Genomic DNA, 24,562 nt, shown 5'->3' on the forward strand with positions numbered 1-24,562 from the left:
TATTTCTTCTAAGAATAGAAGTGAGGGCCTCTGAGAAACCTACTAGTTGTGATTACTAGTTCAAATATAGTCATTACATGATGTTCATTCTCACTCCAGAATTCTACTTACACGTTATAAAATACAACTGGATGTACAGAAATAATTTCCTTACCTACACTGAAGGTATATTTAAAAAAAAAAAAAAAAAAAAAAAAAAAAAGCATACGAAGTACAAACAGAAGTCAATTTATTTACAAAAATTACAATAATTACAAACAGTACAAATTTAGACAATTTCTCCCCTGTTCCTGTAATGGAAGCCAAGAGACTTCACTTTCAAATGAAGGTTTTTGTTATTTTAAACATGACACATATTCAGTAAGCCACTGCCTTTTTTAAAAATGCTTTTCTAAATAATTCCAGGGAGCCTATTAGTGGTACGTACATACATACATGGGTCATTTCCCTCAAAGCTTATCTCCAGAACTATTTAAACAGTTGTACAAATGCAGCACAATTGGAACAGAACAGGGTTAAGACAGCACTGAACAAATCATCTTTTTTTCACAGTAAATTTTGACTATTCTCCAAATATTTGCCTAGTGGATTATCACTGAAACCATGATTTTTGACTTTAAAAAGTAAGTTCACTTTGATTTTTAATGGGCTGCACAATTCCACCATTGCCAATATTTACCTGGCTATTCTTTATACATTTGCAGTTTACATTTCCCTGCTATTGTTTAAGAAACAAAATTCCACAGTATTCAGTTCTGTACTCTTTTATGTTTTTTTAATCAGAGTCACTACTGCTGCTTGAGGAGTCCGTTGACATAACCTCCACATCATCTTCATTTTCTTTATTATGCCCAGGAGGTTCCAACAAAAAGTCATTACTGTGATTTGGTGGTAACATATTCATTGACATATCATTTGACTGCCATGGATACTGTGGAGCAAGGACATCTGGAGAAAAGAAAGAAGCATATATAAGAACAGTTCTATTTGTAGTTAATCTACTTCTTAATTATTCTTCCCTTTATGCAAATAATTTGAAGTAAAAATTTTTTAAGGCTAGAAATAAAAATACACATTTGATCAAATTAATAAAGATTAAACTTATCACAGAAAAGCATGATGTTTTAGCAACTGGGAACCTGTTTTTTTAAAAAATCATACCACTCTACAAGAAACTATTCAAATAACTGATATAATTTTTCTTTTGCAAGACATTTACAATTACAAATCAAATGTTTCCTATATCTGTGTATATTTATATGCACATATATCATTATATAAATGAGGTCATATAGATTATTCTATATATTATAAATAGGTAATTATATCAACTACATTAAGTATTATAATAGGTTGGAACATTTCTTAGAAGATAAAGGAACTGCTATTGAAAATAATTCTGATCGAAGAGAAGTTGATTGGCAATGCATATATAAAAATATCTTACAAAAAAGTGCCCAAGTCACATTAAGAGTCTATATTTCTGAAAAAAAGGAACAGAACACATAAACAGGTATAGTTCAAGACTAAAAGAAAGAAGGTAGATTCTAAAAGGGTCAAAATAAAGTGTTATGATAGTAACTAAGTAGGTGTGCCAGTTCTCTTTAATCTACCCTTCTCCCTGGACCCTGAAACCATCTCCTTTGCAGGCTGCCACAATGTTAAGCTTTGCCAGTAGAGGGCGCCAGTGGGACTGCAGGAGTACCGGCTTGACTTCCTGGACCATGTGGTTTCTTCCCTTTACTCCCCTTGACTGCTGGTGTGCAGAACATCAAGTGCTGCTCACTTCTCAGCAACTTTTCAGTCGCATCCCTAAGGGTGATTTTCCAGTAGGTTTCACCATAATCCCAAATTCCCAGTAAGCATCCCCAGAACACCAGTGGGTAATTTCCTGCTTGCCAGCTCTAGCCTGACAACTTATCTAATTTCTCTGCCACTCAGTAGACCATAGCTACACTATATCCTTTCCAATGAGGGCACCATGATATGAATATCATCCTTGGGATGGGGGTGGGGAGGGCCCTCTTTAGTCAATCCCTGCCTTGGTCCTAGATGTAGTAGCTACTCCCTATATCTGTTATTCCTGTACTTTTAAAAATTTGTTCTCTTTAACCCATTAGTAATACCTTGTTACTAGTTAATAGTTCCTTAAATTTTCCTTGATACCATTACTGGGTTTTGTCTGTCTCCTGACTGGACTTCGACTGGCATATAGTCCAGAACAATCACAATGAGAAAGATAAGGCAATATCCAAGGAAACTCATATATATGCCCAGTGAGCTCACCACTTTGTACTTTAGGTAGCTAGCAAAAATGATGCATGCAAAACATTTTTAATATCACAGGGACATCCTTATAATGTTAAGCAAAGAGCATATTTTTAACAATGTAAAAATATTGGGGAGAGAAAAGGAACTAGGCTAAAATATTTAAAGTGACTACCTCAAAAAGGGTAATTTTTTCCTTTCTTCTGCCCTTTTCTATTTTCCAAATGTTCTACCACATCAAAACAAAACAAGTCACCTACAAAATATCAAAGATGGGAATAACATAAAATAGAATATAAAAACAGCACAAACCTATATAATACTTGAGGAAAATCAAAGCTCAGAACAAACTGAGTCCCACAAAAATGCTATTTTACAAAGTTATAAACAGTCTATGAAAACCTATTGCTATTCATTTTGTTAACTTGGGGGTTGTTCAGGAGTGTTCACTTTATTTTGGGAACTGAACGTTTGTACTTCTATTTATATAGCATGTTTCACAACTGCAAAAAACTATGTTTAGAGCAATAATAATAAAAAAGGAGAAGCCCAATGCCTAAGGAAGATGGCTTAAGATTAACAAGAGGGAGAAGGCAGCTTATTCTAATTTCATAACCCCCATCTAGAACAGTTTTTAAACTGGAATAAATAGAAAACAGGATAAATTGGCAGAGAGCCTAGCTAGATCTGGAACCTCAAACATTTTACAGCCAGATATCCCATCACTGTCATCTCTGAAAAACCTTGGACTATTTGAAAACATTCTTTGGAGTGACATTACCTGGTAGTCGGCCTGCTGCAAGTGCATCCCCTGGTAAGTGACCATTGACACCATTAGTAGAAGGATTGTTCATCTGACCTAATAACCCACTTCTCATCTCTAAATCAGTTGGGTATGGTCTCCGTGGGTCCCCTAAAACAATAAAGACTGCTTTAATTTGATCAAATATTTTTTAAAAAGCATTATACACTCTTTGAAGAATTAATTTTCCTTGGTTCACACTGAAAAACTCAAGCTGTGTTTTCAATTTTGGAATATGAAGGTCATCTTATCAATTGTTATTAAGAGCATAATATACTAATTTAAAAATATATGCACTTTAATTTCTTCACTAAATCTCCCCAAGAATATATTAATCTCTATATGAAAAAAAAAAAAAATAGACTGTCATTATAGGAAATATTCCAAATGACAATTTAAGAAAATTATAACAATCTCCATTCTTCTAACTTAACTACATTTTCTAGTAAGAGAATAACATTGATATATACTCTGTGGGGAATAGCTCACAACACTTGTAAGACAGAAAGGACTGGAATGTTTATTGGAAGAACTTTCTAAATTAAAACCTTTTTCTAACCAACCTCTTTGATCTTATTTAAAGATTACTTCCTATAACTTTCCAGTGGATTATCAGGAACAGCTAATGTTCATTCCAACCATGAAAGCAGTTTGGGGTTGATAAAAACACAGCCAGATTTGGACCGACTTTTTGATAATATTTCTTACCAACTCCAGATTATTCACCCCTAAAATTGTAGTTACGCTTAGTGCTTTTAGCATGGTAAAATATCACCTTCAGGAGTTACTGAAGTTGAGATAACTATCTTCCATTCCTCCAAAAAGGCTGCTGCTCTGCCTTAGGTCTCCTGTCTTGTGTTTTATCCATCGTCCATACAGCTGCAGCTTGTTACTGTCCTTGCTATTTCTAATTATCCCAGCTCTTTCCAGGCCTGTGTTTGCTTTTGGGTGCTAAGTGCTTCCTCTTTAGCACCAAAGAGAGCCGAGATTGTCTGCTTCTCCAGCTGAACCTTTGTGGAAATCCCAGTGGCTCTAAAAAGTTGGCTTCTGGCTGGCCTGAATATACAGCCATATAAATCTATAACTTTAGAACAATCACATATTGTATTTTTTAAAATTATTAATTTATTATTTAAAAAAAGAAAAAAAAACGCAGCCCCTAGTGGCTATGGCTTTACAGAACACCATTTCTTCTAAGATATTAAAAATGTGAAAATATGTAGCAGGTGTTTCTAAGGATAAATGCATTCTATATTAAATCTATTTTTGTATATAGTGACCTAAGAATTTTCAAAATCACATATACCTAGTATAAAAGAGAAGTATTTTTACCTGGAACCCAGGTCAGTGGGGCACACACGGCATTACTTGCACTAATCCTATGTGCATACTTAATTATTTCTTCAGAGGAGATAGCACCTGAGAGAGTTAAGGGGATAGTGTAACATCTGTCTAGTGAACATACAACTTTAGAAGTGCATACATCATAATTACACATCATACTTAATTTTAAATTACCTGAAAATAGAATAATCCTTCCCTAACAATACCTGCATATATATAACAAACTTAAATTGAAAAAAAATATTTGGGAAATTAGCATGATAATGTTCAATAATATCAATTATTAACTATCATTAAATACCACTACTCTTCTGAAAACAACAGTAAGCACAAATAAAATAGAAAAAACAATACTTCATTTCCTAATGATATCCACCCTATGACATCAGAGCACAGTTCACACTGCTCTGTTTGATAACATGGCCACAGCTCTAAGAAGACAGACACCTACAATGTGTCCATGAGGCGGAAAGAAAGCAAGCTGCTAAGTCATATGTATAGCATGACCTGATTTTTGTTCTGAAATACATGTACATATACGTATTTGTGTTTTTATTATAGACATATTCACAGATCTAAGAAAAAATCTGGAAGGACACGCACCAAACATTAATAGTAGTTACCTCTGAGAAATGAGAACTCACTTTTCATTTTATAAACTTTAGATACTGTTTCAATGTAACAAGGCACTGTGTGTATGTATATAAAATGTCTGAAGACTAAAAACCAAACCAAACCATGGTCTACATTTCAGACGGCCAGCCTCAGTCACCTCTCTTGGGGATTTGTTTCCTGCTAGAGAAGCCTAGCCCATCTCTGAAGATATTAGCTGTTTTTCATATGTGACAATCAAAAAGTAGATTCCCAAAGAAACAGGAAGGAGGAAAGTTTAGACAATCAATCTGAAATAACTAAATGTAAATCATATCTACAAATCATTAAAGGCAAGTAACCAAAGTTTTAATTGCAATTCTGACTTTTAGTATGCAAACAAAAAGATGCAGTGCAGTCCATAACAGATGCCTTTTAAAGAGAAACAGCAGGACAGGAAGGCATGCTGGGCCTCTACAACACCTAGTATGCTTATGTCCCAAAGCGACATCTAGTTCTGACTTTATAATGTTCCAGTCCCAGTTCAGTTGTCCAATGGATGTTCTCTTTCATTCTCTCTGTCCCAGCTTTTAAGATCAATTCAAATCCCACTTGCTTCCAGTGCACACTTCTCTTCTCTCCTTTCAACAATTTTATAAGCCGATTGTCTTTATTACACATTCAGGTACACAGCCATAAACTGCCTTCTATTATTGCTTCTTAAAACCTGCAAAAGGATGCGATACTTCCACCTTCCTAGTGACACCTAGCACAATGCTACAACATAACACACTTTACAATGAAAATTTATTGGAATCTTTTCAACAGCAGCAATGATTACCAGTAATACCCTCTCATCAGTTTCTTGAAACTAGAACTTGGATTTTTCAGGTCATTCAGTCTTCCCATGGTACTAACCTTTTCTTGCTTTTTCTATTGACTTGAGTTTCTCTTTTGCTTGGTAAACAGCTGTTGCCTAAACAACATAAAAAAGAAATATGGTTTATTCTTAACTATATCAAGCATAGTTTTTGGCTTAATTCATAAGATCACTTATCCCACAGGAACGTTTATTTGCAAAACTTGGAAATCCACATAATTTATTTGTAATGTTCTGAAATACCACTTGATATAATTTATATCATGGCTATATTTAACAAAAGAAAGAAAAATTATATGCATGAACCAGTCTCCAATTCACAAATTAGTTTTTAGAAGCAAAATATAAATTGTACCATTTACTAACTTTTTTCCTTTATGTCTCTTATCACAAATTTGCAGATGAGATCCAGACCACATACCATCCCCAAAGCATTGTTCAAGAATAAAATAACTAAAAAAAATTATTTTTCTAGTTTACAAGATACATTCTTGGACTGATATTCTTATTCATTTTATATGGCACCTTGACGCTTCATGACTGTTATCAGGAAAACAGCCCCCACCACCCACCAAGGTACACTAAGGGCAAAATGAAGTCAAGCTAGTATATGCATATCCTCAACTATAACACCGTGGCTAAGAGTGTGGCGTCAGAGAGATACAGGATTAAGTTCCATCTCTCTATTTTTTAGCCTCCTTGCACAAGTTAGTTACTCATTTAAACTCTTGGTTTCTTCATCTTAATAATGACGCTGACTTTATACAAATTGTTATGAAGACTAAGACAATTGGTCTAATGTGCAAAAGCACAGGGCCTGCTGCCCAAGTGCTCAATGTTAGTTGCTACTATCTAAATCAAAATTCATTCTTATGGTCCTATGTTCACTGTCTAAATTTAATTCTTTAATTCAATAATTACATTTTTTGAAATCTAATCTAAATAATATAGTCCAAAATGCATAAGAAAAAAATTTTATCTGCAACAATATTCAACATAACATTACTTATAACACAAAAGTCAGAAAACTAAAAGAATAGGATATAATTATATGAAAAATGCTTTAATAAATAGTAACTGAAAGTCTGTTAGTATCCTGCTAATTATAATAAAGTAAAAAATGAATATGCCTGAGATTCGAGGAAAAAGACCAAACTGAATAGCAGCACTCTTTGGTGGGATTAAAGGCAATTTTTTCTTTCTATTTCTTACTTTTCTGTATTTTCTGAATTTCTCTGATAAGTATTATTTTCATATGTAAAAGTAGATTTTAATATAAATATACTTTAAAAAGAGCATTTACTTGGGGTTGTTTCTTTAGTAGGGGTGGTTAATTTACCCTGAACCACTCATGTTTCTATTTATCAGAGACCGTTTTGACATGTTTTCGAAGATGCCAGCAATGTCTGGTCCATATGAAAATAAAAGTCAGCTATTTCTGCAATACCACCATTGTAACAATTACATTAGTTAGCCGTTAGTGAAATAACTGGGTGAATAATAGCAAATAAATTGCCTCTTCAAATTAGCAGCCAAGAACAAAGGAAAAACTAGGGTCCTTGACATATATCCAAATCTCACCTAGCTTAAGATAAAAAACTAAATAAATTGATGTAAACTTTAATCAACTTATGAAATTAGTACATATTTTTACTGATTTCAAAATATTTTAAAAATGAAGATGTAGACTGTTAATAATTAAAAGGTATACCAGACCAGGATAAAAGTAAAACTTCCCACTTCTATAATTCAATATTGTGAAATCTTTAAATAATGAAAATGTGGTTCAAAAGTGGTGCGAACTATGAAAACGATAAGCAAAAAAAAGGAATGACAATGGCCTTTCATTTATTTTAAACTTGGAAAGTCAAGTTTTCTGCCCTTTGAAATACTGATAACAGATTTATTTCTCAGAAATAGATTAAATGATATCCTTTTTCACCTTAAGAACCAACCTGTCAACTTACCAGTATTTGTTCTGCTTCCTTTAGCTGTTTTTGTAGTTGCTGAATATCACTGTCTCTCTTCTCTACTTCTTTTTCTAAAACTTGCATTTCATGGTGAATTTTTCCTTGATGAAGTGCCAATTTCATTAGTTCTTGAAATTCCCCATCTCGGTGAATTAACAATTCCAGGACCTGTCGGATAACAGCTGATTAAATCAGACAATGGTATATTGAAAGGCTACATTCCAATGAAACAAAGAATCCATACCTAAATTGGCTAGGCTATAAAATTTTAATACCTTCAAAATATTATTCCTAATCTTAAGAATAACAATAATGTACTTATGATTATTTTGGGAAATAGATTAATATTAAGATTTTCTACTTTTTCTGCTACTCTTTCACACAAAAGAAAATAAAACTTGTCTTTCTAGCAATATGTCAAAGCAAGCAGGTTTATTCACTTCTCAGGGAAGATAAAATTAAAAGTTTATACTTAAAAATACATTATAATGTAAGTTCTCCCAAAATTTGGTACTTGATACGATTTCAGGTGGCACCAAGAATTCAGAAAAAACTTTTACAGATACAAATCTGTCCTAATATATATTAGAAAAAATATATTTGAGAAATTAAACCACTGATTTCACACATAGTATTGCTTAAAATGAAGAAATAGAATGATTTCAAAAAACAATAAATAAATAAATAGGTGATATTCAAATGTGGCAAAAAAAAACCATGAAGGTTAAAACACATAAGGTGGAAAGTCAAAAAAATTTTAGCTGTGGTAAAAAAACTATAATATAAAATTTGTCCTCTTAACCTTTTAAAAATTTCTGAATCAGAAGAAAACATCTGTTCACTATAGAAAATTAGAAAGCACAGATAAATATAAAGAAAATAAAAATTAGCTGTAAATTCAATACCCACAAGATAACCTCTATTAACAGCTGTATGCTATTTTATTTCCATTCATTTTCAAGTTGTATTAGGGGAGCCAAGACTACAATAAGGGGCTAAGTTTATTAGAGCATTAACTTTTTATTCTAAATACTGTTTTAATATCTATTTAACAAGCTTTTGTTGGTTAATTCAAAAGTTAAAAAATAATTGTGTAACTATAATTAGAACTACAAGGGAAAAATAATAGAGTACTGCTAAACCCTTAGGTAATTATTTTGTTCTTAAATACATTGTTATTGTATGTAAATGATGCAGAGAAAATATCAATTCAGAAGTTTCAATAAATAATTTTAAGTGATCCAATCTTCCTGTTATCACATAAAGTAAATATAAGTAGGAAACTTGCACAAATTAAGAGGTTTTTTGTTTGTTTTTGTTGGTTTTTTTCCTGCTGCTCCCCATTTTTTTTTTTTTTTTTTTTTTTTTAATTTTATTTTGTCGATATACATTGTAGCTGATTAATGCTCCCCATCACCAAAACCTCCCTCCCTTCTCCCTCCCCCCCTCCCCCCCAACAATGTCCTTTCTGTTTGTTTGTTGTATCAACTTCAAATAATTGTGGTTGTTATATCTTCTTCCCCCCCCCCCGGTTTGTGTGTGTGTGTGTATGTGTGTGTGTGAATTTATATATTAATTTTTAGCTCCCTCCAATAAGTGAGAACATGTGGTATTTCTCTTTCTGTGCCTGACTTGTTTCACTTAATATAATTCTCTCAAGGTCCATCCATGTTGTTGCAAATGGCAGTATTTCATTCGTTTTTATAGCTGAGTAGTATTCCATTGTGTAGATGTACCACATTTTCCGTATCCACTCATCTGATGATGGGCATTTGGGCTGGTTCCAACTCTTGGCTATTGTAAAGAGTGCTGCGATGAACATTGGGGAACAGGTATACCTTCGACTTGATGATTTCCATTCCTCTGGGTATATTCCCAACAGTGGGATGGCTGGGTCGTATGGTAGATCTATTTGCAATTGTTTAAGGAACCTCCATACCATTTTCCATAGAGGCTGCACCATTTTGCAGTCCCACCAACAATGTATGAGAGTTCCTTTTTCTCCGCAGCCTCGCCAGCATTTATCGTTCATAGTCTTTTGGATTTTAGCCATCCTAACTGGGGTTAGATGGTATCTCAATGTGGTTTTGATTTGCATTTCCCGGATGCTGAGTGATGTTGAGCATTTTTTCATATGTCTGTTGGCCATTTGGATATCTTCCTTAGAGAAATGCCTACTTAGCTCTTTTCCCCATTTTTTAATTGGGTTGCTTGTTTTCTTCTTGTAAAGTTGTTTGAGTTCCTTATATATTCTGGATATTAATCCTTTGTCAGATGTATATTTTGCAAATATTTTCTCCCACTCTGTTGGTTGTCTTTTAACTCTTTTAATTGTTTCTTTTGCTGTGCAGAAGCTTTTTAGTTTGATATAATCCCATTTGTTTATTTTTCCTTTGGTTGCCCGTGCTTTTGGGGTCGTATTCATGAAGTCTGTGCCCAGTCCTATTTCCTGAAGTGTTTCCCCTATGTTTTCTTTAAGAAGTTTTATTGTCTCAGGGTGTATATTTAAATCCTTAATCCATTTTGAGTTGATTTTAGTATACGGTGAGAGGTATGGATCTAGTTTCATTCTCCTGCATATCGATATCCAGTTATCCCAGCACCACTTGCTGAAGAGGCAGTCCCTTCCCCAGTGAATAGGTTTGGTGCCTTTGTCAAAGATCAGATGGCAGTAAGTGTGTGGGTTGATTTCTGGATTCTCTATTCTATTCCATTGGTCAGTGTGTCTGTTTTTATGCCAGTACCATACTGTTTTGGTTATTATAGCTTTGTAGTATAGCTTAAAGTCAGGTAGTGTTATGCCTCCAGCTTTATTTTTTTTGCTGAGCATTGCTTTGGCTATTCGTGGTCTTTTATTGTTCCATATAAATGTCTGAATAGTTTTTTCCATTTCTGAGAAAAATGTCTTTGGAATTTTGATGGGGATTGCATTGAATTTGTATATCACTTTGGGTAGTATGGACATTTTCACTATGTTGATTCTTCCAATCCAAGAGCATGGAATATCTTTCCATCTTCTTGTATCCTCTCTAATTTCTCTCAGCAGTGGTTTGTAGTTCTCATTATAGAGATTTTTCACCTCCTTGGTTAACTCAATTCCTAAGTATTTTATTTTTTTGGTGGCTATTGTAAATGGGCAGGCTTTCTTGATTTCTCCTTCTGCATGTTCACTATTGGAGAAAAGAAATGCTACTGATTTTTGTGTGTTGATTTTGTATCCTGCTACTGTGCTGAAATCATTTATCAATTCCAACAGTTTTTTTGTAGAGGTTTTAGGCTGTTCGATATATAGGATCATGTCATCTGCAAACAGGGACAGTTTGACTTCATCTTTTCCAATCTGGATGCCCTTTATTTCCTTCTCTTCTCTGATTGCTCTGGCTAGTACTTCCAACACTATGTTGAATAGGAGTGGTGAGAGTGGGCATCCTTGTCTAGTGCCTGTTCTTAAAGGAAAAGCTTTCAGCTTTTCCCCATTCAGGATGATATTGGCAGTGGGTTTGGCATATATGGCTTTAATTATGTTGAGATACTTTCCCTCTATACCTAACTTATAGAGGGTCTTTGTCATGAATGAGTGCTGAACTTTATCAAATGCTTTTTCAGCATCTATAGATATGATCATATGGTCCTTGTGTTTGAGTTTATTAATATGGTGTATCACATTTATTGATTTGCGTATGTTGAACCAACCTTGCATCCCTGGGATGAATCCCACTTGATCGTGATGAATAATTTTTCGTATGTGTTGCTGTATTCTGTTTGCTAGTATTTTAGTGAGGATTTTTGCATCTATATTCATCAAGGATATCGGCCTGTAGTTTTCTTTTTTGGTTATATCTTTACCTGGTTTTGGTATCAGGATGATGTTTGCTTCATAGAATGAGTTTGGGAGATTTGCGTCCGTTTCAATCTTTTGGAATAGTTTGTAAAGAATCGGTGTCAATTCCTCTTTGAATGTTTGGTAAAATTCTGCTGCGAATCCATCTGGTCCTGGGCTTTTCTTTGTTGGGAGCCTTCTGATAACAGCTTCAATCTCCTTTATTGTTATTGGTCTGTTCAGATTTTCTACGTCTTCACGGTTCAGTTTTGGGAGCTTGTGTGTGTCCAGAAATTTATCCATTTCCTCCAGATTTTCAAATTTGTTGGCGTACAGTTGTTTATAGTAGTCTCGAATGATTCCTTGTATTTCAGATGAATCAGTTGTAATATCGCCTTTTTCATTTCTAATTTTTGTTATTTGAGTCTTCTCTCTTCTTTTTTTTGTTAGCCATGCTAATGGTTTGTCAATTTTATTTATCTTTTCAAAAAACCAACTTTTTGATTCGTTGATCTTTTGAATTGTTTTTTGGTTTTCAATTTCATTCAGTTCTGCTCTGATCTTAATGATTTCTTTCCGTCTGCTAACTTTAGGATTGGATTGTTCTTGTTTTTCTAGTTCTTTAAGGTGAAGTGTTAGGTTGTTCACTTGCCATCTTTCCATTCTTCTGAAGTGAGCATTTAATGCAATAAATTTTCCCCTCAATACTGCTTTTGCAGTATCCCACAGGTTTTGGTATGATGTATCATTGTTTTCATTAGTTTCAATAAACTTTTTGATTTCCTGCTTGATTTCATCTTGGACCCATATGTCATTAAGTAGAATGCTGTTTAATTTCCATGTGTTTGTATATTTTCCAGAGTTTTGTTTGTTATTAATTTCTAGTTTTAATCCATTGTGGTCTGAGAAGATACATGGGATAATTCCAATTTTTTTGAATTTACTGAGACTTGATTTGTGACCTAATATGTGATCTATCCTGGAGAATGATCCATGTGCTGATGAGAAGAATGAATATTCTGAGGTTGTTGGGTGGAATGTTCTGTAGATATCTGCCAATTCCAATTGGTCTAGAGTCTTGTTTAGATCTTGTGTTTCTCTACTGATTCTTTGCCTAGATGATCTGTCTAATATTGACAGTGGAGTGTTCAGGTCCCCTGCTATTATGGTATTAGTGTCTATTTCCTTCTTTAGGTCTAATAGAGTTTGTTTTATAAATCTGGCTGCTCCAACATTGGGTGCGTACATATTTATGATTGTTATGTCTTCTTGATGGATCAGTCCTTTTATCATTAAGTAGTGTCCCTCATTGTCTCTTTTTATGGTTTTTAGTTTAAAGTCTATTTTGTCAGATATAAGAATAGCCACTCCAGCTCGTTTTTCTTTTCTGTTTGCATGGTAAATCTTTTTCCATCCTTTCACTCTTAGTCTGTGTGAATCTTTATGGGTGAGGTGGGTCTCTTGTAGGCAGCATATAGTTGGGTCCTGTTTTTTGATCCAGTCAGACAGTCTGTGTCTTTTAATTGGGGAATTTAAGCCTTTAACATTAAGAGTTGTTATTGAAAGGTGTTGATTTATTCCTAGCATTTTATTGGTTGTTTGGTTGTCTTAGGTGTCTTTTGTTCCTTGCTTTCTGATTTACTGTTTGGTTTCTTTGTTTGTTGGTTCCTTAGGTTGTAGATAGTGTTTTTGTTAGCTTGTTTTCTCTTCATGAATGCCATTTTTATTGTACTAGCGGGTTTAGATTTTTCTTAGGTTTTTATGGCAGTGGAAGTTATTTTTCAGGAACCAAACCCAGTACTCCCTTGAGGATTTCTTGTAAGGGTGGTCTTGTGGTAGTGAACTCCCGCAGTTTTTGTTTGTCTGAGAAATATACTATTTGCCCCTCATTTCGGAAGGATAGCCTTGCAGGGTAGAGTATTCTTGGCTGGCAATCTTTGTCTTTTAGTATTTTGAAAATATCATCCCATTCCTTTCTAGCTTTTAGGGTTTGTGATGAAAAGTCTGATGTTAACCTGATTGGGGCTCCCTTATAGGTGATTTGACGCTTCTCTCTTGCAGCTTTTAAGATTCTCTCTTTGTCTCTGAGTTTTGCCAATTTGACTATGACATGTCTTGGAGAAGGCCTTTTTGGGTTGAATACGTTTGGAGATCGTTGAGCTTCCTGGATCTGAAGATCTGTGATTTTTCCTATACCTGGGAAGTTTTCTGCCACTATTTTGTTGAATATGTTTTCAATGGAATCTCCATTTTCCTCCCCTTCTGGAATACCCATGACTCGGATATTTGAGCGCTTGAGGTTGTCTGATATCTCTCTCAGATTTTCTTCCATGTCCTTGATTCTTTTTTCTTTCTTTTTGTCTGCTTGTGTTATTTCAAACAGCCCATCTTCAAGTTCAGAGGTTCTCTCTTCAACTTCGACAAGCCTGCTGGTTAAACTCTCCGTTGTGTTTTTTATTTCGCTGAATAACTTCTTCAGTTCAGCAAGTTCTGCTACATTTTTTTTCAGGACATTGATTTCCTTGTATATTTCCTCTTTCAGATCCTGTATACTTTTCCTCATTTCATCATGATGTCTAGCTGAGTTTTCTTGTATCTCATTCAGTTTCCTTAGAATTATCACTCGAAATTCCTTGTCAGTTATTTCAAGGGCTTCTTGTTCTATAGGATCTAGAGTATGAGATTTATTAACTTTTGGTGGTGTACTTTCTTGATTTTTTGTATTTCTGGTGTCTTTTTTTTGGTGTTTATTCATTGTTGCAGGGGGTTTCACAGTCCACCGGTTTAAGACTAATGACTAACTAGGATGTTGCTGTGGTTGCCAATTTGGTATGGCTCCCGCCGTGACTGCTCAGTTGGCCTCTAGTGGCTTGTGTGTGTGGTTGCCTCGGGTCTTGGGCTTCTCCGGGGATCCACCTTTCTGGTCAGCTTGTACTCTGCTGGGCTGGTGGATCACGTACCACAGGGTGTGTGATCTCTGTTGAGCTTTCACTTTCTGTACAGGACTTCTCCCCGTTCCGTGTGCTCTGGCCCAGGCTGTTAGATCGTGCAGTGGCGACCCCACCGGGTGTGTGGTTTCTGTCGAGACTCCGCCTCCCTGGCCGCACGTCTCCCCCCTCTGTGCACACTGTGCTGGGCTGGGGCGTGTCTTCTGCACCCCTCGTCTATCAGCTGGGCCTTCAAGACCCTGCTCAGCACCGCCTCGCCCAGGAAGTCTACCAGGTTTCTGCTAGGCACAGACGACCGGTCTCTCTGGGTGCCTTTGTAGCACTGTGTAGATCTTTCTCGGGTCTTGTTCACCTTTGTATCCCCCCGGTATAAACCGAGTCTAGTGCCCGCCTGCAGCCTGCTCTCCGGCAGGTTCAAGCGGACCTGGGAACTCTCCTACCACACTATTCCCAACCAGAAATTCGTTAGGCTTTTTTCCAAACTGGTGGTCGCAGAGATGGTATCTGCCTCCCAGTAACAGGAAGTTTACCGGGGCCGGAGTCCAGGGTGTGGTGGAGTGACAGTCGGCCCGCCCGTACTTCCTAGCCCTCCCAAAACTGGTCGGGACGCCCCACACCCCCAGTCCTGCCAGAGAACCGCGGAGGGAGTGGGAGAGGAGGTCAGCCCGCAGGGTCCGGAAAGCCCCGCGCCAGGCCAAGCAAATGGGCTCAGTGATGGCCGAGCAGGGCGGAGCTGCCCGCACCTGGGAAAATGGAGGCAGCACCGGGGCAGTGAGTGGCCTGGTGGTGCAGGCGGAAGCCGCGTGGGCATTCACCCCCCGAACAGAGCTGTGCCAGGGATCACTCCCAGTGCTGTGCCAGGTCGGGCGCTCGCTCTGTCTCTGGTTTGTTGCCTTCCGTGTTCTCGGCGCTGCCGCCTCGGGCTGTTCAGTCGCGGCGCCGCTCGGGCGCTCCCAGGAATCTTCTTTAATGCCGGCCTGAAACCTCGAATCCTGGATAGGGCAGCTGGCCGCCTTCAGTGCGGCCCCAGCCTCCGGGATCCTGGCTGCATCCACAGCAGCCCTGGCGCCGTGTTCCCTGTTTCAAGACTCACTTTTGCAGCTAAGAATCAGTTCTTTTCCTGCTCCACACTTCAAAGCTGTTGCCTGTAAATGAGGCAGCCTCTCCTGCCGGGAGCAAAGTGGCGTTGAGCCCCCACGACCGGCCAGCAGCAGCAGTCCTCCCTTAAGAGATGGCCAGAGGAAGGTCCACAAGTTTCCCGGCTGCCTGAGGCCCAGTGGCCACCTTTTCCACCTCAGCTACTCCGCGCCAGCCGCAGCAGCCGCCGCCATCTTGAAAACCCCATTTTGTTTTTTAAATTAAAAAAGAAACCATTTACCTGGTTTTCCTCTCCTGGCTGTAACAACTTTTGGTTTCTCGAAATTGCCAGCATTTCTATAAGTTCCCTGAAAGAAAAACAAACAAACCAAAAGAAATCTTTGCAACATAAATACAATAGAAGGAGTCTTAAAATGCTCCCTATCCAACTGACTTTCTGGATTCATGGTACTCACACAGCATGCTGAAAACTCATGGCTACGACCCCGCACTCCACTATGTCTGTACTGCACTCTCACCAAGACTCAGTTGTGCTTGTTACCAAACTTATTTACACAAGTTTTACTTATTACTATACCTCTATAATTATCCACTACATAAATATCAATGTGATATGATTGTGAAGAAAAAGACTTCTTTCTATATAAACCTAAGCTGAATGCTTGGAAAGATTCAATACAGGTTTGCAAAGGACAAATGAAAGAACCAGGGAGAAGTCATAAAAACTCAGGAAAAATCTGCCCTAAGAATGGTAAGAGGCTAAGATCTCATTTCACTTTAAAGAAGCTAAACTAAAAATTGCAGACAATGCGTAATGAGTGATTTATGCCAGAAAAATTCCTATGTCAGAAGCCTGTAGGCCAAATCCAACACATCTGCAGTTTCGGTAAATAACATTTTCTTGAGAGACAGTCATGCCCATTGATTTACATATTGTCTGTGGCTGCTCCATAATGGCCCCAAAAAACAAAAATATTTACTATCTGGCCTTTTACAGAAACCTTCCTGATCCCTGTCTTACATGAAAAAATTAGTGAGTGAACATAAGTTTATATGTTTTAAGGTAAAATAAAACAATTAAGGAATGCATTCATCATTTTAATGATTCTCCACTTTAACTGAACTTTTTATTAGCCAAACATTTATTAGCTAAAAGAGATTCTTGTGTGTGTGTTTTTTGTTTTGGCAGCTGGCCAGTATGGGGATCCAAACCCATGACTTTGGTGTTACAAGGCTGAGCTGTAATGAACTGAGCTAACCAACCAGCCCAAGAGGGTTTCTTATACATAATAAAATTCTATCTTCCTAGAATGCTCTTTTAATAGTTATGCCAATTTTCCCATATGAAAATTAGTATCACATCAGGAAAATAAGTTCAGAAAAAAATGTATAACATAATATTTACACATTCGATTGAAACTTGTTGGTAGATGGGACTTTTCAGAAATTATGTGGACGGGGACAGCTTCATAACTGGCTACCTGACCCTGTTCTAGTCAGACTGAGTGTTTGTACCTTGTTGCTGGCTACCACGCTATTTTTACCTTCATATTTCCACATTCTCTCCTGCGAGCTTCATACCACTTTAACAATGATGCCAACTGGACCCCAGCTTCCCCACTACTACTTCCCTATACCATTATGTATAAATTAATTTATGAAAAAGTATTTATGAGAAGGCAAAGTCTGCATTTACTCACTCATTCTTCAAATATTTAGAGTACCTATCATGTGCCAGACACTTTCTAGATGCTTGGGTTATAGAAGTGAACAACAGCACTTAAATTCTAATATAGGAGACAAGAATAACTAAGAGAAGAAATAAACCATAGTGATAAGGGTTGGGAAGAAAATAAAGCACCGCGTTACAACAGAGACTGTCAAGGTGGGTTGGCTACTTAAATTGGTGGTCAGGTGATGTCACTAGGGGAATATCTGTGAGGTAAGACATGAATTAAATGAGAGAAGCCAGCCTTGAGATCTGGGAGGAAAGAATGCTCAGCAGAAGACACAGCTAGTTCAGTGGCCCAAAGACAGGTTTGAAGAGGTGTAGCCAGGGCACAGCAAGCACTGGGGAGAGGGATACAAAGTGAGGACAAAGGTAAACAGGTAGGACCAGATTATGTAGGCCCTTGTAATCATGGTAAAGGATTAGTGCTTCGTTAAAGTGCAATGAGATGTCACTGGATTACTTTAAACAGGGAAATGAGGCTGGATGGTTAGCTCAACTGGCAGTGTGTGGTACTAATACCACCAAGGTCAAGCGTTCAGATCCCCGTACTGGCCAGCTGCCAAGAAAAACCCTGTTAAAAATAAACAGGGAAATGACATGACATGATTTACATTTTTAAACAACTGCTGAGCTATCTGGTGGATAGATTGTAAGAGGACCAGAACAAGGAGCAAGTTAGGTGGTTTTTGTACTGTTCCAGGCAAAAGATGACACTGGCTTGGACTTGGAGCTAGCCTCTAGGATTTAGTAATGGAAACGGGAGAAACATGGTCAGACTTAGGATTTTTTTTGGAGACAGAGTTGACAGACTTGCTGATGGATTAAATCAACACTGTATGAAAACAAACTGTCATATGAGCATTTTTCTGTACTCCGTAGATGAAACATAGATAGCTGAGAACCTCTGGTGTAAGTAAAAGCTGGTTTCAGGCGGAAAAGGGGTGATGGTGATTGGAGTGGGGGTATGGTAGGAGATGGAGAATGAGACTTGTTCTGTTTTTCTTGCCAATCTGGAGTACAAATTCACAGAAAACTTTGACAGCTTGCCTTACGCACAGGAACATGGGGCAGGGAGAAATCTAAGACTTAGTGCTTTTCTTAACAGTCTAGGACAAAGTGGAAACTTCTATTCTCTTCCATGCTGAAAAGACACTGATGGAACCCCTGCACCCACTCTGATTACAGGTGTTTAGATAAGAGCCCTGTCCTGCTACACAGGAAGGTGTATTCCTGGTGAGCCCAGTAAATTCATTTACTAGAATCCATCCACATTTCCCCACAGAAATATAATTTACTTAGGGGTCAGAGCCTATATTACTAGTGTGCTACATTTCAGGTAAATTTTATGTAAATAGAATTAAGAGGCTGGTGTAGAAACCTCAAGATTCCTATCAACATGGTTTGGTTTCCATGGTTTGGTTTGTAAGTTACAAGCAGGTTAAGAAAAAATTTTAGACTACAATCTGTGATTCTATTTCTTAAATTCTTCTAAAGACTGCCTCATTCTATTACATTTTACAAAGTAATAAATATATTGAAAGGCTATATAGCTTTAATGGTAAAAAAAATATATCCAGCTTAATAGTAAAAAAATATATCCAGGCTATATAATCAGGTTAATAGTAAAAAATATATATCCTAAATTTCAAATCCACTATTTCCTAAAGTCAAGAAGCTCAACATAAAAATAAGTAAGGAACATTAGTGAGGAGTTTTTCTTTTCATTTTTCATAAAATGCAAACCAGACACAAAATTCATTCAGAGAATGACAAACTTCACAGATCACCAAATGAGCATATATAACTATGTCTGAGTGAGCACACAATGGGACTCTTCTGAAAGCAAAGTGAACAACTTTCAGAAATGAACTGGAACAGCTTCATTCTGTGAAGTTCCAATGAGCCTTAGATGGCAAACCAGAAAGTGACACCTCTCCACTACCACCAACCATCTCCAGAATCATAAAAGATGTAAATTTTCACTTACCAGCTGCCAAATAAAATAACGTTGTAGATAAGTCATGAGAGAATCAAAAAAAAAAAGGAAAAAAAGAAGAATTTCTAAGACAATGGCTATTAATACAGACTGCAGTGCCCCTCAGGAAAGAAAAAGTCTATCACCAATCTGTCAATAGATTCAGTAAGGAAATTAATGAGAAATCATTAATGAGAAATCAAAGTCTTTTTCGCACTCCTGGAGAAAGGACAACAGGACAACAGCTTCTTTTAGAGGAAGCAAAAGAGAACTCAGCACCTCAATTGATCATGTACAACTGGAAAGCTGAGAGAAAGTTTCAGAAACATTGAGTATAAAGAGGAAAATTTAAACGATGACTCTCTACTTCAGTGGGTAAATACATTTTTCAAACAGGAAATGCTCTGTAATGAAGGAAAAAAAATCGAACATGGAAAGCTATAAATTGCTTTATAAAAAATTCACATGCAAGAAAATTTCAATTTAGTCTAAAATTTAACATAACTGACAAATTACTTAATTATGCTATGTCAAGTGAAGAGTACATAAATATCAAGTATATGTAACCCTATAGGTACCAACAGCATCAGGAAAGCACATTTCTGATACACAGCCCAGCAGTCAAACAATCCAAAGGCAAGATCTCAAGACTGACTAATGGGTTGTCTAACGTCAGAAGGATTTCTCAAAGACCATTACCCTGGATGGGAAGGCTCAGAAGAATAGTTCCTGAACTTGGTGAATATGAAATATGTACTAGGATTATTCAGCAAAACAGAAAAATAAATTACGGTACAGAAAAGAAATGAATTTACTGGGCTGAAGAGTAGAAGGATGAATAGTAATAGTTTGTTGAATATACTGAGGCAAAGAGTTTAAGTTCTAAGAACAAGACCTACTCAGAACAAAAGACAGCAGCCACTACTTCCAAAAGGGGGTATCACTTCTTCACAAAGACAACATATTTACAGGAAACTTAATTTCTACCATTCACACCATATGGTTGATCAAAATGAACAAACAATAAGGAACACTTTAACTCAACTGATTCCACACTCAAGGGCACCATCAAGATTCCTTAGCAAAGATGTTAGAAGCCAACAAAGTTTCAGACTTATCCTTCAGGTGAGAATTCTCCCAGAAAAATTAGTTCAAGGTAATATTCCAAGCAGAGCATCATCCAGATTCAAAGAACTAGAAAAACTGCCTCATACACAAGCAACAGAGGTATGTTCCAATTAATTATTAGTTGTTCTAAATCCAATGGAACACAAATTTGTATCAGAACTACATGGGTACCTCCTCATGGTTTTTCAGAGACTGAGTTTCGCCAACCAATGATTCTAAAAGCACTGATTAGGTTGAGCACACTGAGTTTTTCAAGTGAAAGTCGTTCCTATTTAGAGAAGTAGTGGGCTAGGCAGCATTTATGGGATTTTAATTTGGAGTTTAGTAACTTACAAAGAATAAAAACTCAATATGAACTAAATGAAGCTTCAACTAGCTGTCCCAAAGATAATCATGTCACACAAAACAGAGACATAATTTAACTGAAAACACCACACTACAAATACCCTGTCTAGATAGTGTCTTTTTACTAAGAAATAATGTGGGAGTGCACTTAGGATTAACTAATGAAGAAACTTAGTTCTCCACCACAAATTACAAAACCAACAAAGACCAAGAAAGAAATAGAACTTACATTAACCCATGCAAACATTTACACAGAGGCAATACAAATAACTTACAGCTGCCTTAAGACAGCTGCCTCAAGACAGCTGCCTCGTGCCTGAGTTTCTTGTTTGCTGTATTGACCGACTGACTGGCTGAAAATTCCACATGCCCTATTTGTCTTCAATCAGTATTTGAATCTAATACAATTTAAACGTGGATTAAACACATAAACCATTTAACTTCTGGTATCTGTGTGTTTTTAGGTCTTTCTTCCATCATTTAATATTGTACTGACCTAGTAACTTGGTAAGTAACGCTGTGGCAAGGACTAAATTTACAGCAAAGACAAAACACGTTAAGATTTATTCCAACACTGTCAAAGAATGTTGGCTATAGAAAAGATGACACTGAGCTGGATTCTGGAGGATGAACGAGTCATTCACCAAGTCAGAGGTGGAGTGGGAATGGCACCGAGGATGAGGAAGTAAGGCTGGCTTTAGAATGGAGAGTACTCACAGAGGCTAGAGGGAAGAGTAAGAAACAGCGGCGGAGTGTAGCACGTGAGCATAATAGTATGGATTGAGAGGAGATGGAGAACGGCTTTGCGGCACGCTAAACTAAAGAATTTAGATTTTTGTCTCACCGGACAATGGAAATCTACCAAATATTTTTCAGCAGAAAAAATGATATGAGATGCCTTTCAGAACGGTAACTCTGGTCTTGGGCAATATAGAAGAGCAAAGTGCAGAAGCATGAAGGCAAGTAAAACTGTTGAGAGGGTGCACTTAAGACACAGTTACGACAGCAAGTAAAAAGGAAAGAGGGCAAAATCCGAGCAACATTTTAGAAGGTAGAACCAATGCAATTTAACTCTCACGTTAATGTGAGGGAGTTAACAAAGGCTCCAACTTGAAAGACGTATCATGAAAGGTGACAAAATATGGAGAATGTCAACCAATTTCATTTCCTATCTCTGCCACGCACGCTACATTCTAGCCATCCCAAACAACTTGCAGTTCCACCAAGTCATTCGTGCTTCTGTTTCCAGGCTTTCGACGTGCTATTCCATCTCCCTGTCGCCTGGCGAGTCTGGTGAACTCATTCTTCCTAAGCAGCCCTTTCTCCAAGAAGCCTGCCCTGACTACAACCGAGAAAGCTGCCTGGTCCCTGGGCTGCAGTAGCCCCGAGAGCATCCCTCTAATAAAAACGGGCCCCGCGTCAGTCACTGCTTACACATCTGCCTCTCCCTCTCGACACTGGGGTACCCCACATCGGCATCCAGCCTCCCCTTCACCACGGTCTCCCCAGCGCTTTGGTACCCAGGGGGAGTTCCATAAATGTTTGCTAAGTGTTCGTGGGCGAAGAGGCTCAGATCGAGCGATTTCTTAAGGTCCGCTACGACTACAGTCTTGGGGTCCCAGGGTCGCTGTCATTACTAAAATGTTCTCTAGCGGGAAAAAATGCCACCCAGAGTCACCGGAGACTCCCGAGCTCGCCGAGCGCAAACGCAGGGCCGGCAGGCTCCGGAGTCAGTCCGCCGGCCCAGCCCCAGCCAGGCTCTCAGACCGGCGGCATTACCTTGACAAGACCTCCAGATCTTCAAGCGCTGACAACAGCCGCTCTCGCGTGCTGTTACCGCCCGCGGCTCCCGAGCCGCATCCCAGTCGCTCCTTCTCCTTCTCGCCACTCGAAGACGCAGCCATGCCAACCACAGGCCAGCAGCCGGCGCATGCGCAACTGTGCGCTAACGCGAGGCGAGGCGGAAGGAAGGCTCACCGAGGCGAGAGAAGAGCGGTCCTGTTAGAGCGCCCCCTGAGCTCCTGGAGGTGCACTGCGGGCGCCGGCGCCATCTGCTGGGCTAACAGGACCTTCTCAAGTGCAAACCCCGGGAGCGACTGCTAAACCGAGAACAGGAGGTACACCGAGGCTCTGCGCCTAATGTTTTTCAAACAGCAATGAGAGGCTTCTGCTGAACGATTTTTAAACATCTGTGGAATTACATGATGGCCTACCTCTTGTGTCAGTTTCTTCGTGAGATCTGCTAGGGTCTCGTCGGTATTCACCTGTCCTTAGCGGGCATTCCTATAACGCTGTTCCATCCCTCCTGTTCAGCCTCTCCGGAGGCTGTAGGAATCACCTTAAGACAGAAACGATAATCCATCTTTTGTGTCCAACTTTCTTTTATTGTGATAAATACATAAATTTTACTTATTTTTTTTTCCAGTTTTTACGGTTTTATTTAAACAGAAATAAAATTGGGATTGGTGTCTGCGATGCCCGCTGGGCTGCTCTTTCCACGATGGCCTCGCGTTCTTGGAGGAAACGTTGTGAGCCGTGTCAGCGCAGCAGGATTTGTTGCACATCAGCAGCGCTTCCAGCTCCTTGACGATGTGGACCAGGAACTTCTGGAGGCCACTAAGCAGCATGCGCTTTGTTTTCTTCGTGCTCCCATAACCAATATTTCCGCCAGTTATGCTTAATTTTGACATATCGGTCTGACTCGTGTTGGATAAACTTCTTGATTTTTTTTTTTTTTTTTTTTTTTTTTTTTTTTTTAACGATCTTGGGCTTCACGAGGGGTCCGAGGGCGGCGCTGTGGCAAAGTAGGAGTTCGGCTGCCACCTCCGTAGGCAGCGCCGAGGAAGAGAGCAAAATTAGCCATCTTAACAGTTTCAAAGCGTACAGTTCCGTGGCATTGAACAGGACTACATCCGCACGGTTGAGCAATCATCCATCTCCAGAATTCTTTTCAACATGTGCAACTGAAACTCCGTACTCATTAGACACTAATTCCCTGTCCCCAGCCCCACGCCCACCCCGAGCCCCTGGCAGCCACCATTCTACTTTGTCTCTATGAATTTGGCTACTATGGATACCTGATATAAGTGGAATCATATAGTATTTGTCTTCTTGTGATTGGCTTATTTCACTTTGCATAATGTTGTGGCATGTGTCAGAATTTCCTTTCTTTTAAGGCTGAATAATATTCAGTCTTAGGTACATACCACATTTTGCTATCCATTCATCGGATGATGGACAAGGGTTACTTCCATGTTTTTTTATAATCCGTCTTTATAACCATAGATCCCTCCCAACAAAATGTTTTGCTCATTGTTCAAGTTAATTGCTAAACTGAACAAATCAATATAGTATGCAAGTGGCAGTTGAAAGTAGCTTAAATAATTGATGTAGCACACATTCTGAATCAGATCTGGGTGTCAAAGCCAAAAATCCACCTTAGCCCACTTTTCCTGGGAAGAGCCATGTCCTAGGGGACTTTCCCTACCAGGAAAACCCAAATTTACAACCCCATTGGGAGTGGGGTTTCTGTATTGGGCCATGTTGCTGCTGCAAGATGATGGAGATGCCACCTACAGACACCTGCTGGCAGTGAGGCAGCAGTACCTGCAGTCCCCTGATTTCAGAGTCTCCATCTCTACTCTGTTCGTATGCAGGAGCT

The 24,562-nt window shown here is 38.2% G+C and overlaps 1 protein-coding gene across 2 annotated transcripts; it reads right to left on the bottom strand.

The window, feature by feature from the left end:
* Positions 1-212: 212 nt before the first annotated feature.
* MED4 (mediator complex subunit 4) lies at positions 213-22,824 on the bottom strand. 2 transcript variants are annotated; one of them, XM_063102937.1, is made up of 7 exons: positions 22,681-22,824; positions 16,002-16,068; positions 7,853-8,023; positions 5,924-5,981; positions 4,403-4,489; positions 3,050-3,181; positions 213-948 (listed from the first exon to the last, which is right to left on the bottom strand). In XM_063102937.1, exons 1-7 carry the CDS (start codon positions 22,803-22,805, stop codon positions 776-778), a joined length of 813 nt encoding a protein of 270 aa, XP_062959007.1. In that variant the 5' UTR covers positions 22,806-22,824; the 3' UTR covers positions 213-775. The 2 variants fall into 2 exon arrangements, with proteins under 2 accessions (XP_062959007.1, XP_062959005.1); XM_063102935.1 differs by having other exon boundaries at positions 3,050-3,196.
* Positions 22,825-24,562: the final 1,738 nt, after the last annotated feature.

Source organism: Cynocephalus volans, chromosome 7 (genome assembly GCF_027409185.1).
Source record: "Cynocephalus volans isolate mCynVol1 chromosome 7, mCynVol1.pri, whole genome shotgun sequence".
Taxonomy (NCBI): Eukaryota; Metazoa; Chordata; class Mammalia; order Dermoptera; family Cynocephalidae; genus Cynocephalus; species Cynocephalus volans.